This window comes from Perca flavescens, chromosome 1 (genome assembly GCF_004354835.1).
Source record: "Perca flavescens isolate YP-PL-M2 chromosome 1, PFLA_1.0, whole genome shotgun sequence".
NCBI lineage: Eukaryota > Metazoa > Chordata > Actinopteri > Perciformes > Percidae > Perca > Perca flavescens.
This window is the reverse complement of record NC_041331.1, coordinates 36,252,168-36,273,420: the sequence shown is the minus strand read 5'-3', so window position 1 is coordinate 36,273,420 and position 21,253 is coordinate 36,252,168. Positions and strand designations below refer to the sequence as shown.

The following is a 21,253-nucleotide window of genomic DNA, read 5'->3' as shown; positions in this document are numbered from 1 at the left end:
CAAACTAAGCCTATTTTCCAAACCAAACTTAACAGATAAGTGTGTTGGGATCTTGTTTATTTCGAAAATTGATAAATGTGTTGACTTTCAAAATATTATATATTTACATTTTGGGATTAAGGGCGCTGTTCAATTTATTTGATGATGTTTACTTGTATTATTATTATTAGTACTATACGTCATCACCACCGATGAGCAGTGCCTTAATCTCTTCTTTAAAGGCAGGAATGTAAATCCAGTGGGATTAGTGAGAACACACTGGGCTGTAAACCCTTCAGTATCTCTCCAAGGGGTCTCTGCCTCAGTGCGTAAAGTTAAGGACGGTGCTCCGGACGCACCGCGCATGCAGCACTTATTATCCCTCAGGCTCCATGTGCGTCACCTCTGCGGGATACTTGACAAGGATTTCTGATATTTTGATATTACTGCCCGCGCGGGTCACTGACGGATGAAAACATTAGCGTTTTGCTGATGTGAAGGCGTTTTATCCCTGAACACATCATCTGTCCCGGAGCGCAGAGGGGACATGGGTCAACTTTATGGTGCGACTCTTTTACCATTTGGCGCTATCTGTGTTGTTTTCCTGTGGGGATCTGGGGCCAGCTCTATCAGGACGACGCTTACAGTGGACACCTCGAGGTAAGTCTCACGGACCTGATTAGAGGATCCAAAAAAAAATACCTCTGTCTTTTGTGAATGAACGGCAGTGAGGAAGCTATCATCCATATTAAGTTTAATCAGGCATATGTGGTTTACAAATTTCGGGGTTTCATCATGACGCAAAACTCCACGAAAAGCCTCGACAAGCTATTCATTGGTATGTTTTTTCAACTTGAACCACACCATCTGTATAATAGTTTACTGTGTCTTTTTAAAAGATGAATGTGAGATTAAAGCTCTGTAAACACTTTGGGAACATCTACCGCTCGCATTGTTTCGTCTTTTTAAAATTTAAACTCAAAACCAGCATTTCCCTGTCAGATTAGCACACAGTGCCAACAGCCATAATATAATTTGGTCTGTTTTATTGGTTACTGCTCTTTACGACATACTGTGAGAGCAGGCTGTCAAAGAGGAGACCCCTGGATGAACCGCTGTAGCGCGTCCAATCTAATGTGATTTTCAAGGAAATGCAAAAGGCAAAGGGGAAACTCCAAATGGTTGGAATCGGTCGCGGTGCAGAGAGCCAAATGTTACTTGTGCTCAGACATAACATGACAGATAAGGTGGATACACAGCAGGTCAGGAGGTGAGGAGAGGATGTGAGTGGAGCACATGCGCCCAATAATCTGAGGAGAAGAGGAAAGCACTGAGGAGCAAACCGCTGAGCAGCAGGTTAGATCCTTGCCCATAATAAGACAACTTTATTAGCTTGGTTTTTATGTAGTCTGTATACATTCTCTCCATCTGGTTTAAAATGACAAGGGAACGCATATAGCTATATAGAGCCTTACGATTTATGCTTTAAAGGTTCAGTGTAAACTCACATTTATATACTGAGATTGATTGCCCTCATACTGCAGTTACATATTCACTGGAGTATACTATAGACTGTGTTTATTGTGTCTCTGGCTGTAAAATGTACCTGAAAAAAACCTTCTATAACCGGTGGTGGAATGTAACTAAGTACAATAACTCAAGTACTGTACTTAAGTACACATGTGAGGTTCTTTTCTTTCCATGCCATTTTCTACTTTGACTCCGCTACATATCAGAGGGAAATATTGTACTTTTTACTACACTACATTAATCTGACAGATTTAGTTACTAGTTACATTACGTAAGAGTTTTGCACCCAAAACACATGTAGTTTATTAAATACGATGTTTCATTATAAATGAAGTTATACTCAGTAAATGTAATACAACTTTTTTTTTTGCCACATGGCATCATTTTGTCATTGATTACATGCCACTTTGCAACACAGTAACACAACAGAGACCTTATTTATTGATATTGATTGATTTCAATATTGATCAATCCAACACCAAAGATTCTTTTGTACCTTAAAATAAAGTTTCCAAAATCGTTACAGTGGTTCATTAACTCTTTCGAATGAGACATAAGAATAATGGTAATGGTAACAGTAATGGACAATTCCGCTTCCAACCTGTAAGGGGACCGAAGAGGAAAAGTGCTTTGGTGCCTATACTGTAAAGGTGCTGGTTGACAATGCTAATTCTTGGTGGGTAACATAAGATTAAGACATCGTTCAACACGCTTAGTTATTTTTAGTATGATTGTTTTGACCACGGTTAACAGCTCTGGGCTAACCCACAAATTCATCAGTAATGTTAACTGTATCATAGATAGACGACTAATCTAATGGTAATTTAGCCAGCTAGCACACCCCTGTCTGTCTGCCTCCCTCTCCTGGCGCTGCAAGGCTTCAGTCGGGATGAGAGCTGGCAACAGAAAGATGTGGTAGCATTGGATCTGGACGGGAAGGATAACTCTCGGAGTTGGAAGGGGTCGTGATTCTGCCTTCTCACTCCGCGACACAGGTTTGTGGATCAGAGAGTCGCGATTTCGGTTTCTTATCGCATATCGTTACAGCCCTAGTATCGGCATATATGTCGGCAGATGAGTACAGAGATGCCAAAAAAAAGTTTGAGGTCAAGGTGTCTCCATTGCATAGTTTTTCCAGCAGAGAGCACTGACATGTTAGGACAAATGTGTCAACTGTAAAATGTCCCACTCTGTATATCTTGGCCACAATTCTTTAATAACCAAGTGGAAACAGTTTTTTTTTTTTTTTGATTATCAGATCAAATGTTTGGACCATCACATTTTTTTTAAGGATGCCTGTCACAGTTTTGACGAGACCATGATGAAGTCATCAAACAAACAGCCCAAACCCCATATTTATGGGATCCTCATGGAAAATAGGGCTGCAACTACCGTAACAGTTGTTTTCATTATCGATTGATCCGGATTATGTTCAGGATTAAGCTTGTTTTATTTATTTACCTTTTGGCCCAGACAATGTTGAAATAGTGAAAAATGCCTGTCACAGGTTTTGCAGAGGCCATGGTGAAGTAATCAAAACAAACCGTCTAAAACCCATATTTATTTTATGATGATTTTGGTGATTTATGGATAGAAAACAAAGAAAAGCAGCAAATCAGTATATTAGCCAATGTATTGTTCCCTGAGTTTTCAAATATTTACGTCGCTATCGGCCTCAAAACTCCAGTATCGGTCGGACTCTAATGCCATGTATGTACAATACTGTATAATGTAGCCATTTATCTCAAAGTACTTTTGAGGTTTTACCCCCTTGGCCTTGGGTTAAAGGGGCTGGCCATGAATTGCAATGTCCCCTGTTTACGTCCAGTCCTGGACCTTTGTCGCATGTCACTCCCCATCATGTCACGCCCCATCTTTTTCATAATATGGAACTGCTGGAAAACAGATAAAAAAAAATTAAAAATTTAAATAAATAAAGTACCAGTCGATCACATTTGTTTCCAATGCATCTTTCTTTTCTCAGGGCGGAGTGTCCAGCTAGTAAGATCTTGACCGTGGAGTATCCCTGTGTCAGAGCTGGGGGGAAGAACAGAACTTGTTTCAGGTAAGACTCCCAACTGTCCCTTGGTTCACAGCTGGGTGAAACAACAGGGAGTTACACTATACATTTATATTTTGGTATTCAGCTGACTGTCTTTCCCAGAACAGTGATTTGCCCAAGGACACTTTGACAGGACAAGTGGCTGCTGATGCCTGTAAGAAGGATTGATCCAGAAACTTTCTGGGGCTATGGTTTCTGTAACCACTAAACCACCCAGCTGTGTCATTACCAGAACTCCACACTGTATAGCCCCCTTTTGGAAACTATATATCCATTTGGGAGAGAAAAATAATAATTTCCTGAAGATCCTCACTGAGACTGAATGATGATCTACACTGAAGATGCAGTGTTGAAATTCATCATCCCCACACAAGAAGACCCCACACTTTTTCCTGTCAACACGCACACATACACACACATGCATGAACACACTACATTCACAAACAACACAACATTGTGCCATGTTTTTCCTGCTCTTCTCTCCCGGGAACTTTACATGCACTTTTTTGGTTTCCTTTTTTTTTTTTTTTTTTTTGTGTATAAATAAAATTTTTCATTTTAAAGTTAAGAATCTTTTTTTTTGGTACATAGCTTGTATACCTTACTGTCTCTGATAACTAAACCACACTCTAAAATGTCTTACCATATGTTTTTCTAACTTCATGTTAGTTTGTTAGTGTTAGATTTTGGAAAATAGAAGGGACTAATGTCAGTTTGGAAAATTTGTATTTCTTTCCTTGTCCTGCAGTTTTCCTCTGCACTGAACAAACTTGCACCAACCTTGCTTGTAAAACATAATTTGTCCTTAAACTTCTTCGGCTTGGGTCCAGAGCTAAAACATTTAGGGAAGGCATCCCCCTCAGGGAGTTAGGCCTGCATTATAACCTAAAAAGTACAAGTAGTCTGGCAGAAGAGAATGTGATAAGCTATTTTTATTATTTCTATTGCACTGTATCTATCTACAAGAATACATGGACTACAGACTGCTTATAGTGATTACCAACACCAAATTTGGTTTAACTATTGAATCATCAGTGTTTTTGTAATGGGCGAATGCAACAAAGATGATATATGAGAGGAATATGGGGCAGTTTTTGAAAGGTATGAAATATTTCTTGATGAAATTGGTTCCTTTCTTGCTCTTCTATCTTTTCAAAATCCCTTTGATATCATATTTTATGAGCATCTTGAAACAAAGGTTGAAGGAAATAAATAAATCCAATGCAAAGATGCTGTGGCAGGTTGTAAGACTTTTAGCTCATGATACATTGTACACAACAGGAGAAAATCAATGTAAATCCCTCATTTTGACGTTTAGATAACTATTGTGAAGCAAAACTTTGGCTTGGATTTGGTTGTAAGAGGATCCTTTAATAAATGAGGCACCAGGTCTGGTGTGAGGCCAGACAATCTGATCTGTTTACTGTCAAGGTTAGACTGTAACAGGCTCTGCGTCTTGTTTAATTTCCGGCTCTACAAGAGATGTGTGCTGCAGGAGAAGGTGGATTAGATGAGGTTGCATTTTCCTTGCCATGTTTCACAAGGCAGTCCAGCAAAGACCTGGATCAAATTGATTTTTGCAAATGACTTCAGGAACGACCAGATTGATCCATTGTGTCTGCCCATAAATATTACTTTCAATGTCGTTTCAATGAGAGCAGTATGTTGTACAGACAGGGCTGATGAAGCGGCCATCACATATTTTCATCTTTTTGGACAGACTGAAAGTTTAAATTGTAGTTTGTCTGGTTGGATGTTTACTTCTTAATGTAGGTCTGAGGCCAGTTTCACAAAGTAGGTGTACTATCTAAATAACTTAGTCAGATAAAAGCAGGATTGACATTTGTCATTTTAACCAAATGTGCCAAATCTTGATGGAAGATTTAAGCTGGTGTAGCTAGCTAGGGGAGCGTTTCTATTGCAAAGATTCAGTAGCCCTTTCCAATCTCTTACAATGTTAGTTTATATCAAGAGACATACATACTCCAAACTCAACACTAGACTGGACCAACTCAACCAAGAAGAAAAGCAACAGAACAACTTCGGAAGGACGTATATTGGAATGGTACAACGTAATTTCACAAGGTTACATTAACCGTGATCGCGTGAGTCTCCGCTTTCAACCCACAATTTGTAACTCTAAGGAGGACACTGTGAGCATTTACATTGGACGGCAGCTGGATTCTCGCGATACTGCAAGATCACGTGAGAATCGCAGGATCACATATCAGACGAAAATCCGTCTTGTCAGGCTTTAAGTAATCCTTTCATGTCCGAACAGCAGCAGACCGAACTAATCAGGAGCTACTGGCTGCTAGGTGCGTGGTCCATGTGTGCGTGAAGGCCACGACTTTTCGTTCAAAACAACAATGGCGGACATGACAGTCATCCAATTACCTGCTATTTTTTGAAAGTGCACAAACAGTTTACAATGACAGCTTCTTAGATGGTTCTGTGTATGAAATCATCTGGCATTTCAGGTTATTTGAGAATAGGACCATAGAAACATAGTGATGACCCCCGTTAGCTAGCAAATTACATTATTGTGAGCTTAATGAGTCAGTTTGAAAATGTTGTCTTCAGCCAAATGTTTTAATGTTTACAGCTACGTCGTATCCAAACAAGAAAGAGGTTTTAAATATGAACTTGATGGCTATTGGCTGCATACATGATGTAGTGCTAAAAAATTTAGGATAAAGATGCTTCCTCACTAAGAGCAGAACAAAGCTCCTAACGTTAGCATGAACTCCGAACTCATCCATGGCCTGCGTCCTCAGTGGAGAAATACTACACAGTGTATGAAGATGCACCCTAAAGTTTGTAGCCGGAAGTTTGTGTGATCCACTATACTTTGGACCAAATGTCTGAAGTCTCTCCCACGCTACACAGTGTTTGTGCTTGTCGGGAACAGGGCTTAACTCCTCTTACAAATGTAGTTAATTAATGATGTGCTTTTTGGCCTTGGAAGTAACACTTGGTTAGCACTGTTGGTAGTCAATTAGTTAGCTGTAGGCCTGTGCATCTTAGTTTAGAGCAGATAAGCACAGTGTTCAATCAATTTCTTATAGCCTACTTTTGCTCTTGTGTTTTTGGTTTTGGAGGGGCGATACTACTACAGCAACTGCAACGCATGCGGAGAAATCCTAAGCTTGACAGGCCTGCCGTGCTTAGTTACGGTTGCTAAGCTATGATTGGACAATTGACGTTTTTAAACTGTATTTGACCCGGACCTGGTCAGTCTAACAGACTAATCTTTACCAACAGCTCTGCCGTGTTCAGACAGGCTGGACATTTTCCAATCATTTCTGGTTTTCTTCTCTAATTCCTTCACCTGGCACTACTCTCTCACATTCAAACAATCTGGGAAACGGTTATATTTCAAGAGTTGATTGAAGATGACATGTTAACCATTTGGAAAAAATTCACACCTTTCCAAAGAAAGTGGGCTAAGTTGCTATCAAAACAATGAAGCAAATTATGGTACTTATGGTACTTAAATAATGGCAGCACTTAACGTGATGTATGAGATTTTATTCAAAAAAATCTAACAGAGATATTTAAGAAATATAGAACAATTTCTTATGACTATTTATTTGTCCAATAGAAACTGCCTATATTAAATTTGTCCAACGTGCTGTTGTGAACTTTGACTCTTTATACTTCTTGCACATGGTTGCTGGAAATGTTGATCTTCCCGGTCTTGACGTCATCTTGTTCTGTGGATAAGACTGTTAGGCTACATGCCTAAAATGTGTAATGTCTCTGTCTCAGAGGGTTTTGTGGTGTTGTGCAGAAGTAAACCCTCACTGCTCTCACCATCTAAACAAAGACCTTGCCGGCCTCACGTCTCCTCCTCCTCCGCTGTGGCTTTCACAGCGATGAGGGTGAATCAGCTCAATTTCTACATTTCTATTGTTCTGGCTGTTTCATGTCCTCATTCTGTCTTCACTGGAGGTCAGGTTTCAGCCGTGCCAATCCAAATATACATGGTTCGAACCCAGATTCTGAGAAATATCAATGTGTGTGAGCATGCATGTTTATGCATGTCTCTGTATTGTCTGTGCTGGAAGTTACTGCAGGTTTATGATGATGAAAGTTCATTTTCTGCTGCTTTCTGAACCCTCTCTCTCTCTCTCTCTCTAAACACTCTCAGCTGTGTAGTCCAACTGTGACAGCACTGATGAGCTACACTAAACTGTAAACCATCCTTTCAGTTGATTGGCATGTCGTTTTGGTTTAAATACCCTGCATGGCTCATTACTGCAACAGATAACACCCGTACTATCACGCTACACTATGGGAGCTCAGGCTCTTACTCAGATTAAGTAAGGGATGATGATAAAAGTCATGGAGGCATGATTGATTTTTATTGTTTCCATACTCTATGCTTCTCTCGTTGTTACAACGATCGAGCTCCCCCAGTGGGATCATTATAGTTTTGTATTCCATAGTATCTTTTGAGTTCATAAGCGGAGATCATCTGTTTCTGCAGCATCATCTTACAGAGTGAAGGGTATCTTAATGTAATTATTTCTGCTAGCATTTTGAGAAAAGTCACCTTTGTCTGATTCCATTTCAACAGAATACATTTGAGTATAGTTTTTAGAAGAAACTAAAATTAAAAATGGCTAGCTGGAGCTGAAACGTATTTTGCACATCACAACAAGCGGGCTGTTTCCAGCACCTGAACGGATCAGCGCTTACTGAGATTGGCAGTATCACAAGTATTCAGTACTGTACTACTGCCAAGCTAAGTCAAGTTTGAACGTTTCATATACAAGCCACACAAGAAAGTTATATGCTAAAGTTTACACAGTACACAGTACAACCAAGTGCACAGCATCAGTGGCGGCTGCTGGTCATTCAAAGAGGGGAAGTTCATTTTTGGCCTGAATCATATAAATTGTAGGGCCGGAACTCGATTAAAAAATTTAATCTAATTAATTAGAGGCTTTGTAATTAATTAATCGAAATTAATCGCATTTTAATTGCATAAATATTTGACCTGAGAACAGTGAGAAGTAATTTTTTTCACATGGATTTTTAGTATACCATTGAATAATGACTTACATAAGCTTAAGCAACAAAATAGTTTATTTTTGTTCAACCAAGTCCAGCAGACCAGTGCAATTTTTACCATTAAGTGTAGCAATAGCATATTTAGAAATATAGTACATTTCAGAAATTCAGGTAGCCTATAGGTAGGTAGAGCTTCTGTAAACTATGTTTTTTTAAGTAAAACACAATACTTTCAAGTACATTCAGAACATTGGAAAACCTGAACTTCCTTTTCATTTTCATAAAGCTGCTGGACTCTTTTTATCACTGTCTTTCTGCATGGCAGTTCGTATGTTGTGTCAGACGACGCAATCTGTAGACCGTTGGTTATTTTTTCAGACGTGGACTTAGTTACCCTGGTCCTTAAACCAGTCATCTGGTGGAGTGTGGGTCCTTGTACTCGGAGTCGGGCTAACGTCCACGCTAGCTGCTAAATGTTTTGCGTTGAGATGATACTTGAGGCTCGATGTGCTGCGGTGATATGCGAATTCCTTGTTGCATAGCTTGCACACAACCATGCTCTTATCGACGCTTCCATCCGTTCGTTTTTTATAACAAAATTTCCCATCCACGGGGCCAAACAGCGGTCTCGTCAGCTTCTTCGTTCATTTTCACTGTGGTTTGTTGTTGTCTGAAGTCATGAACGCTAGTTGGTGCTCCAGTATAATCGGTCCGCCGAAACTGTGATTAAAATGCGTAAAAAATGTTTAACGTGTTATTTTTTGTGTAATTAATTAATTAATGCGTTAAAGTCTGTAATTAATTAATCTTAATTAACGCGTTAAAGTCCCGGCTCTAATAAATTGTCCATTTATTTATGTTAATATTGTAATATGTATATATATATAATAGTAATGCAATAATTTAGTTATATAATAATAATAAATAATAATGTAATTATTATAAGAATTTATAATATCCATGGGAAGGTGTCATCAAGAGGAATGGCCAGCAGTACATTTCTATCACAGCACAGCCAGCTAACTTTGTCATACCAGGAGAGCTGAACAGACTTGTTACTTTGCCTTGTCTTTTGCACTAAATCAATCTTAAGTGTTGATCTAACCCTGCTGTTTAATTCTAAGTTTGTTCTCATAAGGAAGACTTTCAAATGGCTTCGCCAAAATCAGGTTGACAATATTAGCATTGTCTGCCATCGGGTGCAGTTTGCTAGCTGGCTAGCTCACCCCTACAATACTAGCCTAGCCTACTGTATGAATGAATGAACAAACGATCTAACAAAACGATATTAAACTTGAAGGAGGAAATGTAGGAATTAGGTTAAACTGAAACAAGGAATGTGGTGTATAATTGTATGAAATGTATGATGAAAATTGGCTAGCATTTCGCCAGGCAAATACCAAAAAACAGGTTGCAGCAGTTCTTCTTTCAATTAGACTTTTAAAATCCGCGATGGGACTGAGCTGAGCTCTGCTTGAAGTTGAACAGCTTCGGCGACTTTTATAGTACAAAATCGCTCTCAATCAAAAGGAGATACAGTCCTCCAATCATCACGCAGAAGCCCAGCGTCCAGGCCAGCCCACTGCTCCATTGACCCCCAGAGACGCTGAGCGTCCGTGGGCGGGACATAATCACAGCGTTTATCCAATGACCTTCTAGTTTCGAAGCACTGAAAAAAACTGCTCAAAGCAGCCCCATTGAAGTCAACGGACGCCAGGCTTCAACGGGGAAATGCACTGAGACGCTACGGGAATGTATGAGAAGGAAATCGAGTCAGCCAATTCTGAACCAACTCGTCTTCGAGATTAACGTATTCTAACGCATTTTAGTCAATAAAATGTTAACAAAATAGTACATATTTGACCATTTAAATTTTAGACATTTTAGGGGAAGCTGAGCTTCCCTTTCAGTCTTAAAGAAATCGCCACTGCAGAGCATGTGGTTGGATGAAAACAGTACAACTGTATTAGAGAGAGAGAGAGAGAGAGAGAGAGAGAGAGAGAAAAAAAAAAAGGAATGCTTACAATCAGTGTTTCTGGATTTTGCCTCCAGAAATATCTCAAGGCTGAGTCACACAGGCCTTGGTCATTTTGGCAGAGTTTTCGCCTCTGAAGCATCTTTGCGGGGGTCTCTGATATCATAACACTGTTGGCCCCTTACGCACATTTTTGCTTTCAAATTCACCATTCATTTGTTAAGGATGAGGTGTTCACTCACTTGCTTTCCACACATAGAGTGCACACATACAGCCGTGCGTGACCTGACTACATGTTTAACAGCATCACTATCAGGGCTCTTCATTGCTGACATGGTTTACCTGCTTCTGATCTTTTGAGCCTATGTATGCTTTCTGTACGAAAGAGCTTCACTTGTCAAAAACATAATGGACAATATGGTGGCCCAATGTTTAGCACTGTGGCCTAACAGCAAGAAGGTTCTGTGTTCGAATCCAGGTCGTTCCAGGGCCTTTCTGTGTGGATTTTGCATGGTCTCCCCATGTTTGCGTGGGTTTCCTCCAGGTGCTCCCGTTTCCCCCAAGTTCTCCAGTCAGTGCCCTTGATCAAGGCACTGGCTCAGATCTGGAGTTGGTCCCCGGGCACTGTAATTGGCTGCCCACTGCTCCCTTGAGGGATGGGTTAAATGCAGAGAATGAATTTTGCTACATTTACGTGTATGTGACAAATAAAGTACCTTTAAAAAAAATAATGCCAGCTTTAATAAGATTTTAACCACAACCACTTCCTGTATTGACTCATTATACCATTCATGCAGGGTTTGCCTACGTGATTGCGGGCTGACTGTTACAACTGGCATTCACATGCGTCTCATAGGATATACTGTAGCTGCATTCCCCTTCCTCTTTCTGTTGCCAAGCTACAGTTTGAGCGAGTGTAATCTTGTGATTTCCAGCCTTAAAAACGATACACATGGATCATGAAAATCCATTTCATGAAAGTATCGTTCTATCCAAGTTGTTTTTCCCTTTGTTTCCTAGTGGAATGTGGATGAATGTTTATTGTGTAGCTGTGCGTTTTAAAAACTCTTTTAATCTTTCCAGGAATCAACACAAAATTAACTTATCCCTGCTTCATTATCAATTTTTATCTCAAACCCAGTCCCTTTAATATTTATGCAACAAACGATCTAATTGGAAAAATGTGTGCAATGTTTTTTTCCACATAAAGCAATCCAGATCAGAATCATTGTTACAAGCCAAGGCAGAACAAACCACAATTCAATGAGAATAATCCAACTTTCTGTGCAATTTAAGAGGTCTTCTCAGGCAAACCTTCACTCCCAGACTGTGTATCACCCCTAAAAAAGTCTTCCAAATTTTAACATGTATCTAATTTTATTGCAAAGAAATGTGAAAAAAATGAAAATGCTGCAATTTGCATCCTAATTTTTAGCCAACCTGTAGGTTGGATTGCCTGACTTTTCCTCTTGCACCACCATTAGGTAGAAATTTGTAGTTTTGAGTGAAATTTCTTCACGACTATTATAACTAATGATCTTCCCATCAGTCCCAGCTGTATTTTTGTTTTGTGCTATAAAGCAAATGTTATGCTATAAACCCGCTAAACTAAGATGGTGTACATCAGGGGTGTCTAACAGAGTTTCTTGTCAGCTTGATGTTGGCAAACGCAAGTTGCTTCTGCTACGACAAGGCCATTGTAGGAAAAAAAATTATGTTACGGACCCAGGAGAGAGGGGTAACAGTCCGAGAAAAAAATTACGATTAAAGTCGTAAATTTACGGAAAAAGAACTTGGATATTCTCGGAGATTAAAGTGGTAAATATGGAATTGGAATGAATTACTTCTCTGCAATTTTCACACTTTGAAGTCATCCAGTGGGCCTGATTGGACCCTTTGGCGGGACGGTTCCGGCCCACGGGCCATATCTTTGACACCACTGGTGTACATGGTACAAGCTACAAATCTGTATATTAGCATGCTGACATTAGCCTTTAGTTCAAAACGCTGCTGTGCTTAAGAACCACCTCACAGAGCTGCTATTGCCCTAGACTTTTAGCCTTCAGTCATTTTTATAGTTCTATAACCAAAGAGACTACAATATATAGAATACATTAACATGTTGCTGTTAGTTTGGCCAGGGGCCTCATTTATAAACGTGGCGTACGCACAAAAGAAGACATCAAGTGTGTCTCCGAGTGCTCCTCTCTGTAACACTGGGCCCAAAACAGCACAGAGATCCAGCAGGACGGCTCGAGGCAGCCTCGAGGAGAGCTCGAGGCTGAGGACGAGTGGCTCTGAGGCCACTCGTCCCCGTTTGCCAGAAAGTCTTCTTGCGGCCGGTCTCCATTTGCCACATCTCCCAACAATGCAAAGCCAGCCATTGTGCATCATAACGCATGGCATGCCTTTTTTTACCCATCAATTTGATTGTATCTAAAAACCTAAAGGTGTCGGAATTAATCTAATTCTAATAAAGGAGCATGTAATTAGTAAAACTTTCTATTGTACCTTTCACAATGGTTAAAACATGCTTTAGACCTACAATAAAAACAAACATTTAAAACAAAAATAAAACGAAAAAGGGAAAATAAAAATGTTTATAAAAATTAACACTGTATAAAACACTATGATACTGTATATATGATGACCATATTAAAACGATGTGCACCTCCAGACGGAGGCATCGAAAACAGCATCAGTGTAAAAATTATTTGTCCTGTTAATCGTGTTCTTCATGAGAATAAATTCCATAACGTGCCAATATAATTACAGAACATTTGAGTTGTTTTCACAAACATATCTTCATTTGAATTTACGATAGTATCGTAATCGTATCGTTTTTCACCGCAGATGGATCAAACAGGTGTTTGTGTAGGATATTAATCGTAAGAATGGCTCTGTGAATTCTTCATATCATCAATGAGAGGCAATATTTCGATTTGTTTTACACAGCGGTCTCAGTTTCACGTGTTTCATCCATCTGCCGTCGGGGTCGCCGTTTCTCATTTCACCCGTTTCTGTGCGTACGCCTGGGTCAGAGTGTCCGTGGAGGAGCGCACATTTTCCCGTCAAGTTTGCTATTTTTAAATCCCAATTCTTGCATAGAGAGCGGCGTACGTCTTTTGTGCGTACGCCGCATTTATAAATGAGGCCCCACATGAGCTTTAAATTTGTACTTGGTTGCTTTTAGTCAGTGAACATTGTTGTTGGCTTGACTCAGTGAGTTCAAATCTTTGCTGGTTTTACTTGTTGAACTGCACGGTTTGCTTGTTTTGCTGTGTGTGAAGTGAACCACAGTGTGTGTCTTTGTTATTCTTTATGTTTTATGCAATCCTTATGACTTCCTAAAAGGGGTTGTTGAAGGTTAAGTATTTGTTTGCTGATCTCTACACATCAGTCATTCCCTCTCTTTAATAAGCGAGAGCTAAAAGTCTTTGCTCATTATACAGGCCATGGCAGCTCATGTAATCGTTTTTGGTCCTGGGCATGAGGGACGGTCACACGATGCCTGGAGGGTGGATACCAGTAGTTTTGAAGGTCATGCCACAGTGTATGTTTATAACATAATTTGAACATCCTGCCAAACAAAAGTTCAGCATGTTACTTTTTGTTTTGTTTTTAGTTTTTTGATCAGAAAGGACAAGGGTGGAAATGTTAAAGACCTTTATAACATGTTTGGAAACTCTGAAAGCGGTCTACAAGAGGCGTACATTTCCTTCCCAAGCACCATGTCCAAGTCCAAACCCCCCCCACCCACAGTTGCCCTGTGTGTCACGCAGAAACAGTTAAAGTGTCCATAATGAGACCCGACTGAGCCTGACTCAGGTCCAGGTCTGGACTCCATCTCCACTCTACAGCTCCTCTTTTTCTTGTTGGACTCAGATTCTCTGTTTTGCTCCGGAGAGACAGAAGCCAGGCCTCCGTCTAGTAGCCTGAGTATTAACGCTGGGGTTGAGGTCAGGTCAAATGAAATAAACAATGCGTTTTGTACATTGTTGTATTGAGGTGCGCATAATTACAGACATTGAACCTACTGACGGGTGCCAGAGCTTTATTGCTAACCAAAGGAAGGTCAGTGAGGTCAGTGTTGAGACATTGATCCTGTTATTGTCCTTGTCAAAAATGATCATGTCTAAAAATATGATAGGAAACACTATAGTCTGGCTCGATTTGCTATTTCATCTGAGCACCAGCATCCTCTGCTTGTGTCCTGTTATTTCCATTCCACCGCTTCGAAACAGTGGTGTCTTTGGATAAGGGGTAGGATGAGGCCACAGGGGAGCATCTCTGGTGTCATTGTCCCTCTGAGAGATGAGGATGTGTAGAGTTTCAGCTGTTAAAATAACACTGAGAAGGCAGACACAGAGTCTGCTTACAGGGTGAATGATATCCAGATTGAACGTTTAACTGACCAATTTGCTGACTGACTGATTGACTTGCTGGGATGATTGATTAACATACTGACAGCTGTTGGCTGAGATCCAAGCTTGTACGGTGTATTTTGTATGTGACGCATGTGTGTGTGAGTGTGTGCGACCTTTGATCCTTGACACCTTCATTGCAGGATTTTAGATTAAGCGTTATCTCAGAGTCTCGAGATCCCTCTCATCTCCTTTGTTTCCTTCTCGATTGAAGGCATCGCTAAATTGCCAAACAGGCCAACTAAAAGCAGGACTCATTTAAAATAAATTGCGTAAACAAAAGAGCCATCAGCAATTCAGAAAAAAAGCAACAGCAGAGCAGATTCAATAAACGGAGGTAATGAGTCATCCAGCTAACCAGACATTGACATGACAGCTGTTGCGACTAACAAGACACATACAGCGTAAACAGGGCAGATAAAGACATGAAGGCCACATTACAGACACAGCGTCCCCAGTGAATGAGGGAAAACATCATTTATTATGCTGCTGTAAGGAGTTTGACACTCTCTAACATCATGGTCTTCTAAATCAGGGATCTTCAACAGGGGGTCCAGGACCCCTAGGGGGTCCTCAGAGTCAATGCAGTCGGGCCTCCAAATTTTTTTTTCAGAAATTAAAAAGTCCTAACATGAATCCAACATATTTTAAGCAAATATAAATCCCAACTGCTTACTGGCCTATGTGGTCACTAAGGCAATCCACAGATACACTTAATCCTAAGGATTCATGATTTATAAAACCATGGCAACAATTATTAGGCTATTTTAATAGCTTAGTATTAGGTGTACATCAGCATAAAAGCTATGTATAAAGGCTTTAGGCCGCCCTTCACGTTATTGTAGGCCCAGTTTATTATGCAACTTCATTTTATACAGTATATTTAGTAGGGTGTACCTGCTCCATCTCTCTTTCAGTTAAGGGTTCCTAGGCTTAAAAAACGTTGATGACCCCTGTACTAAATGAATCGGATATACTTGATCTGATCAGTACTAACAAGGATCATTGAGCATTTATTAAATTATAATTTAAGAGTTTGTTGGCAGCTCCTAGGCCACTAACACACAGTGTAGGAAGGATAGTAATACAGAAACATAATAAAAGAAATGCAAAAATATGCAGCTGGGAAAACTACAGTGCAGAAAGGTGGCAGATGTAGAAAAGGGAAGAAAAAGAAGTAAAGTAAAAGAGGGGGAGGTGGGGGTTTGGAAGCAGGGGTATTTGTTTGATCCAAACGCAATATAGCTGCACCCTGGCAGGCTGAGCGCACTGCTCAGTGGGGGATTTGCCTGGAAAACCACGTTAAAAAAAAGAGCAAGAAGGGGAAATCAGAGCAGGGAGGGAAGCTTCTGAGTGTTTTTCTCTCTCTTCTGTAAGTGGCTTCCCACTTCGATGAGGACATGTGTTGGGATGCTGACTGAGGCTCCGCTGTCAGTGGTTCAGACGCTCAGCAGGAAAACAGCAACTCCGCTCAGTAGACATCGACATAATATTCATTTTACGCTCTTGGATTCCCTCTCAACTTCTTTTTTTCCCCATTCTTGTCATTTTGTATCCATTTCTGTCACTCGCTATTTTTTTCTCTGTATCTCTTTCTCCCTTTCTCTCTTCTGTGTTTATTTGTTTTCTTTTATTCTGCTTTTACCTGTTTCTCTCTCTGTTGCTCTGTGACACACATTCACTCTTCCTTGCGTGTTTCTCTGTCTTATATACTCTTTGTTTTCCTCTTTGTATAAGAAACATCAGTAATTTATAGTAAAGCACAGAAGTATACAGTATGTGGAATGTTTCCTGGTCAGTTGGTCCCATGGAAGCATGAAATGTAGAACACCTGCTCCAAATGCATACAAACTTTCCGCATATGTAACAGTGCTGTTTAGTCTAGCTACCTTGTCTGTAGTCTGATATAACTGTACATGTACACAGTGCACAGGAACTGGGATTTGTCCTTTCCCACAGCGCCTGAACTCACCATGGTAGATTGCAGAGCATTCAAGTGTGCAGTCAGCCATCAGTGTGATAATAAGCTAGTATGCTCAATAACAGGATCCTGATACTGAAGCCGATAAATGAAGTGTAGCCATCGTTTATTTTCCTTTTCACATCTGTGCTTTTCCTACTGCGACATGTCAAAATATCTTTGTAAAAAATAGTCAGTTTTGCTCTGCCTGCGTTCTTCTGTAGGCAGCGAGTAGGAACCTCCAGCCCGTAACGTTAGCAACAATACACTGTTAGCCTGGCTACGCTACCCAATGAGTACTGAATGCAGACGGAGAGCAACCTATGCAAGCTAACATTAGCATGTAACATTAGTCAAGATGAACACTCTTTTGACTGTTGGTCAAATGAGCACAATTGTTTGTTTTTGCTCACAGAACGATGGGCTCATTGCCAAAGACAAAAAACCTAGGTCATTTTTGTTCAGTTGTACTTACAGTAAGTGCTTTATCATACAAGTTAATATTTATGTCAATTATGTGGACTGCAAATTGAGTCCCACTGTGTCTGAGAGACAGATGCAGAGAGAAATGAGAAATGAGAAATGAGGAAAAATGTATCACATCATTTAAGTGCTATTCATCTGTATCTGGTTGTAAAGAAGAGAGGGCTGCTTTCCATAGCAGATGATGAGAAGCAGACGTGTGTGTGTGTGTGTGTGTGTGTGTGTGTGTGTGTGTGTGTGTGTGTGTGAGACACACACCACATGTTCTCTCCTCTGCGTGCTGCCTGTTGGTGTGTGTCTCCAACTGTACGCTGTACGTTCAGGGCCTGCTGGGATCTGCAGTCAGAGGTCCCCCTCTTACAAGTTGTGAAACAAGCTATTACGTTGCTGCTGTCACTGCAAAAAAAAAAACATCCAACTGCAAGTATGATGTTGTAATTTTTCTCATGTGAATTGGAAAACATGCATCCGTAGTTTCCTCTTTCTTTCTAAGAGATGTGCTGTTTGTACATGTTATCGCGCAATAAAACGCACACAATTTACATTTCACCAGCAGCCCCAGTGGCTTGTCCCGCAGTGATAAGGTCAACACCAAAATGGACATTAAACAGTGAAATTAGGTGCTGAAACCTGTTATGTCAAACAGCAGGAAACCCCCAAGTGAAGAATGAAAGGAGGTGATTTGATTTAGGCTTTAAACAGGTAACAAGCACCAGATGCCTGCATCATTGTGTGTTTCTTGTGTCTGCACATATGTTAATGTGCAGTATGTGAATATGTTTGTGCATGGATGCATGTGCAGGTTGCTGTACTTTGTAGATGTCTGGATTGAATATTACGACATTTAATATTTTTTGTGTGTGTTTGTGTATATGCCAGGTGCACATAAATGAGATCATCCTTTAGGCTTGTGAACGTGCACACAAGAGGGGATGCAGTCTTATTTTGTAGATGTCTGGTGGTATTGATAAACTGCAAATATGTGTGTGTGTGTGTGTGTGTGTGTGTGTGTGTGTGTGTGTGTGTGTGTGTGTGTGTGTGTGTGTGTGTGTGTGTGTGTGTGTGTGTGTGTGTGTGTGTGTGTGTGTGTGTGTGTGTGTGTGTGTCTGTGTCTGTGTCTGTGTCTGTGTTTGTTCTGGTGATTAAATTCCCTCTAGCAGCAGTCTGTTTATTATCCAGCAGATTTTAGTAAGGCACTGACAGCTCTGTCTTCAGCTCAGTCCTCATCATTAACACAATGTATAAAGTGAATTTTTTTGCCTCCAGCTAAACGTTAAAATACTCGGTCAAAATCTCCGCTCTCGTCAAGTGGAAACAAATAGTCGACTCGCACATGATGCCAACACATTCGGACTGAACACGATCCTCTTACGGATTGTTTGCACTGCATCCAGAAGTCCACAGGGGCATCTTATTCAAACTATCGCTCTCTTCTCTCCCTTTGGCGTTTTCTCTCTGTATACTTTGGATGGTGATCAACAAATCCCAAGCTGTGGGAACAGCAACCTGGTCATTTTTTTTCTCAAAAAACGTTTTTCAGCAAAGTTGTACCGCCCTGAGTTTTGCTGTTTCATTACACTGAGACACACTTAATGTTGTCCTCTGTCTTCGTTTTCACAGAAAAACTTTTATAAGGCCTTTGAGTTACGCTTCCTGTGTTTAATTGTCTTTGTAGAGCTGCAGACCAGAGTCGGACCTCCCAAAAAACTCATTTTACATCTTTTTCTGATTAGTGTGCACCTGAACGTCCCTCTGGACAATCACAATGGAGGTTATTTTGTTTTCTGTTTTGCGTACAATCTGCTCTACATTAGCTCTTTTCACTCCCTTTATTGCTGCACTGTCACTGTCAATACCTCAACGCAACAAATTACCGGCAAATTAATAACAGGTTGGAACAACATTGTTGTTGCAGTATTGTTTGAAGTCATCAAGCCCAGCGTGTTTGCATGTTCCTGAATGCAAGGAGCTTTGTCTCATGTAACAAAGTTTAAAATGGAGAATAGAGGACGTAAGTGTAACACCTGGGGAGTTACAAGTGAAAGTGGTTATAACCATAGACAGTATATAATGGACCAATAGACCCCATTGCTCTGGACGGAGACCAGTGAAGGCTATTAGAAGCACTTTTCCGGTGATGGCCAGCTTTACTGCGCAGCCTCCAACTGAGAGAATGTGACGTGAGCAACGTGTCTGAAAGTTGTAAGTCTTCTGGTAGCTGTGCCGAGAGAAATCTCAATCATTCTCAATCTTACAGATACGGAGACTGTAGGTGTATGTAAAGAGATAACATGGGCACAGGCTAATTATTGATCACTAACATGCTAGTTAACATTAGAAATTAAACCTAAACATCTCATGTAAGTCGAAACTGCCTGCGAGCTTCTCCTGTACTATACGGTAATTCCTCTACTATGCGACAGTAAGTCACTTGGTTATGACACAATCGTTAGCCTATTTTTACAAAAACGTCTGCTACGGAGCCATAACGTGAGGTACAAGGTAATGAAGCCTTTTATACATTGTCGTGTTTCTTTGGAACTAAACAACGGACAAATAGAGTCTTTAAACGCTTCAGATGTAAAGTTATTCGCAGTCAAGTGACGTAAAAAAAAATGGCGGTCAGCGGAATGCTAACAGGAGGTGCAGGCCAGTTAGCAACAAAATGGCGCCATGATGGCTCGAGTTCTGAAGCGAAGCTTACCCCCTTGGTTATAACTCTCTCAATACCTCCATGTTTTTTCAACATCAAGGCAGTAACAGGGCCATTTAGAAGACTTTTAGAGGCAGTGTTGTAGTCTGATGTATTGTAGTGTGTATACTGTTGTGTATATTGGCCAGAATCTGCAATCTGCTTCCCTCCTACAGTTTAAAGTGTGTTTCATTGGGGGAAAAAAAAAACATTATTCAAGCAGCATCCAAGTAAAAATAAGTGTTACTTTTGAGAGCTTCTCTCTTTTTTGCACACACATCTGAAGACTGACGTGATTCTTTCTATTCTGTTTGTGTGTGTGTGTGTGTGTGTGTGTGTGTGTGTGTGTGCGTGCATGTGTGCGTGTGTTTTCTGATTAGTCAGGACTGAGAGCCATGATTCACTTCAGTCATGCTCATGGAAACTAGCCTAATTTACTGTTTTTTTTTTTTTTTTTTTATTTCTGCCAATATTTTAAAGTGCTCATATTATGCTCATTTTCAGGTTCATAATTGTATTTAGAGGTTGTACCAGAAAATGGGTTTACATGGTTTAATTTTCAAAAAACACCATATTTTTGTTGTACTACACATTGCTGCAGCTCCTCTTTTCACCCTGTGTGTTGAGCTCTCTGTTTTAGCTACAGAGTGAGGCATCTCACTTCTGTTCCATCTTTGTTGGGAGTCGCACATGCGCAGTAGCTAGGTGAGGACTGCTAGCTAGACACTGTTGCAGAGTATGAGGGCATGCCACGCTAGCAGTAGTGGTGGGCAGATCAAGGCTTCGTGAAACAATGAACCAGTTGAAGCAAATGTGCCATATTGTGTCGAGGCTTCGAAACAATCCAACACCCTCTCAACGATGACACCTAGTGGTCACTTGCAGGTGTTGATCTGAAACAACCTTGACAACGAGCCATTAAAAAAAATATATATATTTTTGTAATATGTGAAGCTTGTAAGGCTTGTAGGCACTGTTTCACGGATACTATCATCAAAACTTTCCCATAAACTGTCCTGTGTTTCTACTGGTGTTGATGATGATTATGATGGGCCTGATGTTGACATTTGTGGTTCTGAATGAAAATGAAAACAGAGCTTCCATTTTTATCTATCTATCTATCTATCTA

General features: G+C 40.4%; 1 protein-coding gene across 4 annotated transcripts in view; it reads left to right on the top strand.

Annotated features, from left to right (window-relative positions):
• The first annotated feature begins 298 nt into the window (after nucleotides 1-298).
• Nucleotides 299-21,253, top strand: part of LOC114556935 (collagen and calcium-binding EGF domain-containing protein 1) — a 36,853-nt gene continuing 15,898 nt past the window's right edge. Inside the window, exons 1-4 of one of the 4 annotated variants that reach the window (XM_028580091.1) lie at nucleotides 561-639; nucleotides 1,239-1,335; nucleotides 2,387-2,504; nucleotides 3,494-3,574. Coding sequence is in view for 1 of the 4 variants with exons in the window: in XM_028580084.1 (XP_028435885.1) it covers nucleotides 527-639; nucleotides 3,494-3,574 (194 nt within the window). In the remaining 3 variants the exon portion in view is untranslated. Of the gene's footprint in view, nucleotides 640-1,238; nucleotides 1,336-2,112; nucleotides 2,505-3,493; nucleotides 3,575-21,253 lie in introns of those variants that run through there. The other 3 variants (XM_028580111.1, XM_028580084.1, XM_028580101.1) reach the window with 3 other exon arrangements.